The sequence below is a fragment of the Thamnophis sirtalis genome, unplaced genomic scaffold (assembly GCF_051295495.1).
Source record: "Thamnophis sirtalis isolate CommonGarterSnake01/CBP01778 unplaced genomic scaffold, rThaSir2_p1.2 scaffold_7, whole genome shotgun sequence".
Taxonomy (NCBI): domain Eukaryota; kingdom Metazoa; phylum Chordata; class Lepidosauria; order Squamata; family Natricidae; genus Thamnophis; species Thamnophis sirtalis.
In genome coordinates this window covers 1,848,134-1,854,133 of record NW_028261387.1, presented here as the reverse complement: position 1 = coordinate 1,854,133, position 6,000 = coordinate 1,848,134, and the positions used below count along the sequence as shown (strand labels likewise).

General features: G+C 38.5%; 1 protein-coding gene across 2 annotated transcripts in view; it reads right to left on the bottom strand.

Annotated features, from left to right (window-relative positions):
* Nucleotides 1-6,000, bottom strand: part of NR5A2 (nuclear receptor subfamily 5 group A member 2) — a 123,361-nt gene that overhangs the window by 23,852 nt on the left and 93,509 nt on the right. For both annotated transcript variants that reach the window (XM_087719192.1, XM_087719191.1), the window contains exon 6: nucleotides 1,713-1,860. In XM_087719192.1, coding sequence (XP_087575318.1) covers nucleotides 1,713-1,860 — 148 coding nt within the window. The remainder of the gene's footprint in view (nucleotides 1-1,712; nucleotides 1,861-6,000) is intronic.

The window sequence follows — 6,000 nt, the reverse complement described above, 5'->3', positions numbered from 1 at the left end:
TGCGGAAGGCCGGGAGGGTAGTAAGGGTCCGGATCTCAACAGGGAGATCATTCCAAAGGGCCGGAGCTGCAACAGAGAAGGCTCTCCCCCGGGGAGTCGCCAGCCGACATTGGCTGGCAGATGGAATCCGGAGGAGACCTAACCTGTGCGATCTAATTGGTCTGAGAGAGGTAATCGGCAGGAGGCGGTCTCTCCCTCTCTTTTGGGAGGATTCTGCCACTTCAGTTTTATTCCATTGGTATGCCAGCTGGGCATTGATCTGTCTATAAGCATAAGAAGTTGGCCTACTATGCATCAGATGCCTAGTCCTGGTATCTCAAGCTAAAATAGTCATGGAAGTGTGCTGGTAGTTGGAGAGGAGGGTCATGTAGTCAGTCCTAGCCAATAATTTCTGGGCAGATTCCAGTCCCTGCTGCACCATTAGCACAATTGTCATGCATAGACTAAATCTGTGGTTGAGAGGAAAGGATCACTATCAGATCTCAGCTAAGGACTAAGAATGAGATGAGAGCCAAGGTCCTTACAAACATTTTAACGTTAGGTATTTTCAAGCACAGTTAGAAAGATCTGCAGATGAGCTTTGAGTGGGCCTCATCTGGGGATGAATGCTGAGTAGCACATTTTATGCTCCCCTATATAATCCTATGAAATAAAACATCAACAGTCAGCAAGACATTTTAAGGCCATGAACTTCAGGAAAACTCTCTCTTCAGATGTTATATTTCTATTCTCATCTCATTCCATTGCATAATGGAAAACTCCATAACATATTGACTCTTGCCACTACTGAGAGATAATGTCCAAAAGAAAAAGATTACAAACCTAGCCGAGATGGCTAAAATATCGGCATATCTTAGAGACCATTCAAATGAGAGATATAAACGAGACTGGAAAAAATGGATTGACTATATACAAAATAAATACGGGACTAAGAAATTCCAGTTAGCCTATGCTTAAGATCAGGAATAATCTAAACTGTTCAAAGTTAGTGCAACAGGAAGAAGCTGAGTTCAATGTAGAGATGTTATTAACTTCTTTTTTTTATTTCCTTTGTCTTAATATATTTTAGACTGTGTTTGTTAAAAATCTACACCGTGTACGGGCTCTGGGAAGTCGGGGGGGAAGGGAGGTGGGGTTTTAGGGGGGAGGGGGGAGGGGGGATATATAGTATGTGTTAGATTTTAAAGCAACGTGATTGCACTTGTACACTGTTGCTCTTTAATTCCAGTGTAAAAATAGGACAAGCTGAATATATTAATAGATAGTAGAAATACATCGAAGGGAGGAGTAGAGGGATAGAAGAAAGAGGGGTAGAGAGGGTGGGAGAGAGGATGGGAGGGAGGGTGAGAAGGAAGGCAGGGAGTGGACTGGGAGAGAGGAGTGGTAGAGGGGAGGGCAAGTAGGGTAGAGGGGAATGATGGAGGGAAGATGGAAAGTTGGAGGGGGGCGAAAGGAAGAGGTGTATGGAAGAAAAAGACAGTGGTCCTGTTCGGTTCAATTTTCAGAGAGTAATCTTGTTGATGGGGAGAGGGAGAGAATGGGAGAGAAAGACGGACAGAGTTCTGAGCTCTTTTGTATAAAACTTCTGATATTTTGCTGAGCTGGAAAGAATAAAACCAACCTGCGTGTACAGTTGGGAAAGGATTAAATGGCAGAATCAAGTCAATCCATTTTCATTTAAATAAAAAAAATCAGATAATAAGGATACATACCTAAACTGAATAGCACCAAAAATTTGAGACACACAAATTCTCGTAGATCGAACTGCAGAGATCGTAGTTTAGCTACCAGCTCCTGCGCATGGCTCATGAGGCTGTTGAGGGTGGCACCTGCTTGAGACGCGATTATGGAATAATCCACCTGTAAAAGGGCACCAGAGTTTTGTTGACTGAACTTAACCAGGTATGTCATCTTTTAGTTCATACATTTGTAAATGGGTTACTTTTACCACGGAAGAGCTGGGACACAGGAGGACAAGGATAAATACACACATCTGCATATAGCTTTCAGCTCTGAACAGTTCCGTACCTGAAGAACTTCACCCTTCAATTTTGATGAGAACCATCGCCACACGTTCAGTTCTAAGGCATATACATAGATATATACATAGATCTATCTATCATATCTAGCTCTATATCTTTCTACAGAATAGAATAGATGAGCTGGAAGGGACCTTGGAGGTCTTCTAGTCCAGCCCCCTGCTCAAGCAGAAGAACCATTTCAAATAAGTGACGGTCTAGACTCTGCTTAAAAACATCCAGTGATAGAGCGTCCACAATTTCTGGAGGCAAGCTGTTCCACTGGTTAATTGTCCTCACTGTTAGGACGCTTCTCCTTAATTCCAGGTTGCTTCTCTCCTTGATTAGTTTCCAACCATTGCTTCTTGTCCTGCCTTCAAGGGGCTTTGGAAAATAAATTGACCCCTCCTCTTTGTGGCAGCCCCTGAAATACTGGAAGACTGCTATCATGTCACCTCTAATTTATCTATCATCTGTCTGTCTGTCTGTCTGTCTGTCTGTCTGTCTATCTACCTACCTACCTACCTACCTACCTACCTATCTACCTATCTACCTACCTATCATCCATCCATCCATCCATCCATCCATCCATCTATTATCTATCTATCTATCTATCTATCTATCTATCTATCTATCTATCTATCACCTACCTACCTACCTACCTACCTACCTACCTACCTACCTATCATCTATCTATCTATCTATCTATCTATCTATCTATCTATCTATCTATCTATCTATCTATCTATCTATCTATCTATCTACCATCTATCTACCATCTATCTACCATCTATCTATCTATCTATCTATCTATCTATCTATCTATCTATCTATCTATCTATCTATCTATCTATCTACTATCTATCTATCTATCTATCTATCTATCTATCTATCTATCTATCTATCTATCTACCATCTATCTACCATCTATCTATCTATCTATCTATCTATCTATCTATCTATCTATCTATCACCTACCTACCTACCTACCTACCTACCTACCTACCTACCTACCACCCATCCATCCATCCATCCATCCATCCATCCATCCATCCATCTATCTATGTTGGCTTCCCAAAATTTAATCATCATTTCTGACAAAAAGGATCAAATTGGCTAGATAATGTGTGGCTTGGTTTTGTGAGGTTATTGTGAGGACAAGAAGAATTAAATATGTATCTCATCCTATCTTATCTATTCTTTTTTTTCTCAAGAGGCAGATTGAAATGAAATCTTAGCCTTTCTAGATACACATCCTGTGTACACATTTACATACATTTACATGCCTCTTACTGTCATACAATGTTTTTTTTTAATACTAAATTTCATCTGTTAATATATTGTTTCATTTCTGTACACTACTCTGAGATAAAGTCCTCTATTTGTAAAACTGTGGTATGGATACTATTGCTTATGTAACCAGATTATATCATCCCAACTCAAAAGCAAAATATGAATAAGTTATGGAAGATCCTCAGACTTGAACAAATATTAAAAAATCAATAAAAGGAAAAAAAAACAATAAAGGAATTGGTAATGGTAAAATCAACAGGAAAGTGTGGAAATTTTTTAAAGATGAATGCACAGCTGAATGACTGGGTAGTGAACAGGAGTATTTTGAACTGCAACATTTTATTGAAGAATGACTTATTTAAATCAACCTTCTACAATTTAATGAGTAGCAAATGTGCTGGAGTTCAACTTCCAGAAATAAGAAGTAATTGTGTATTAACTGGAGATATGTTTATTTGGAAGTTATGTTTAAATTAACTTCATGATGGTTCTTAAAGCTACTGTTCAAATTTACCTGGCATCAATGTAATTGTCTGTCTTCTCTTGAGATAATGGAAAGTACGGTCTTTTTTTCACAAGTTAGAAAACCAAGATAATTACATTTAGGTGGGGAATGAAAGCAAACTCAAGATTTTAAGTTAAGTTTATGTTAAGGTACCTTTCTTCTCCCTTGTTCTTGTTCTTGCTCATGAACTATGGATGAAATCACATTTGAATACATAAAAGTTCACAAGTTCATTTCCAGCATAAATAAATGATCCCAAATGCCATGGCCATTTAATACGATATTTGTCAGCTGTAACTAGCATTAATGTCATAGGATTGCGGCAAAGACATGCTCCCAATTTCCTCGCTGCAATTTGTTGGGAAAATATTTTGGAAAAGAGATGGTCCCTTAGTAAGGTGAAATTGTACTTTCTTTCTTGTTGGCTTTATTTATATCCCATCTTTATTATTTTTTATAAATAACTCTGTAGTTGTCTACTGAGGTTCTAAGTTATCCAGATCAACTGGACTTTCCCCCCCCTTGAAGACATTTCAATTCTTATCCAAGAAATTTCTTCTGGATGCAACAACATCATAACTTATGCTGCAAGTCTTAATATTATAGCGAGAACATTAGGGGCCATTAATTTGTTGGATCATAGAAGAAGCTTTTTTGGATGAGAAGGGAAAACCAGTTGCCTCTTGAAAAACCACCTTTGGGTCAAAGTGGTAGATTTACCTAATACTGCTTCCTCCTCCTATTTTCTCCTCCACAATAACCCTGCGAGGTTGGTTGGGGTAAGAGAGAGTGACTAGCCTACTCAACCAGCTAGCTTTAAGAGAAAATATCATCTTCTCTTTCTAATAATAAATCAAGATTTTTCCAATGAACCTCATGAATACTGTGGCTGTTCTCTTCCAATGCTAATGTAAAGGGAAACCCCAATAGATAATATATTTTTTTACCCGCTGCTTCTAGTGGATTCTTAGGCACTAACTCCTCTTTCAGATGCATTTAATATTTGCCGAACCAGCAAATTTGTCTGGGAGGCAAGTCTTCATCTGCCACTCAGCCAGAGCCGACTGTATTAAATTTTTATATTTATTGACATTTCATTACCATAATTGACTGCACTTGGTTCCCTGGTAGAAGGCACGGGGATGCCTCCTAAGCAGGAGAATTGGTCCCCCGAGTCAGATTTGCAATTAAAAACAAGGCAGAATGGATTTTTTTTTATTGTGTAAATATGATGAGTTGAAATTTCAGCTTTGGCTAGAGAATACGGAGAGCCAAGAAAACCTTTTTTTTTTTTCACGAGTGAGCAAAATTATGACTCAGTGGAAAGATGACCCCCCAAAGGTGTCAATCAGTTTATATAAACTCAACGGTGCATGAAAAGCCCCGGTTAATGTCTCTTGGAGTGGGGGGTAGGGGGGACAGTTCCTGTTAAAGGGAACATTATTTCTGCTACCTAGTCCATGGCCTATTTGTCTATGAAAGAAACAAATCCTTTGGAGCTAATACTCAACTCAGAATGTATGATTGAAAATCACGGAGGAGGGGAGGGAATGCAGGCTGAATCCTGATGTTGATCCAGAGAGGAATTTTACACAGGTATTTAAGACTTATCCTTGGCTGTAACCCTTGAACAATTCCTTATAGAACAACCTCTGTGAGATGATTTGTATGTTATAAAATTGCCATTAGCAGAAAAAGAGATGTGGATTGTGCTTCTGGGACCCCAAGAGACAATGTTGCAGCAACTACAGGATAATTCAATTTTTTACCTTTGAGATCTAAGAGGAATGATAACCTCAGAGTGGAAATGCAACACTAAAAACTCACTTAACAAATGTCTCGCTTAGAACAAAAATGTTGGGCTCAATTGTGGTTATAAGTCAAGAACTATCTGTTTTCATCTTACTACAGTCTACATTTATCTTACTATCTTATAAGATGCATTCATCTTATAAGATACTATCTCCCAGTTGTTAGGATGTATTAAGAAAATATCAAAGGAGTATGATATCAGATAGGCAAGAAACGGGTAACTACAAAGTTCAACTATCTTACCCCTTTCCAAATTCCATCAAGGAAGGGTTTATAAAGTTGCTATGGGCAGTAGAAGTGGGCTTCTAATTGTTAATAGTTTAATTGAAGGATGATCATGATTATACTGATACGTTGTTAGAAAATTATTTC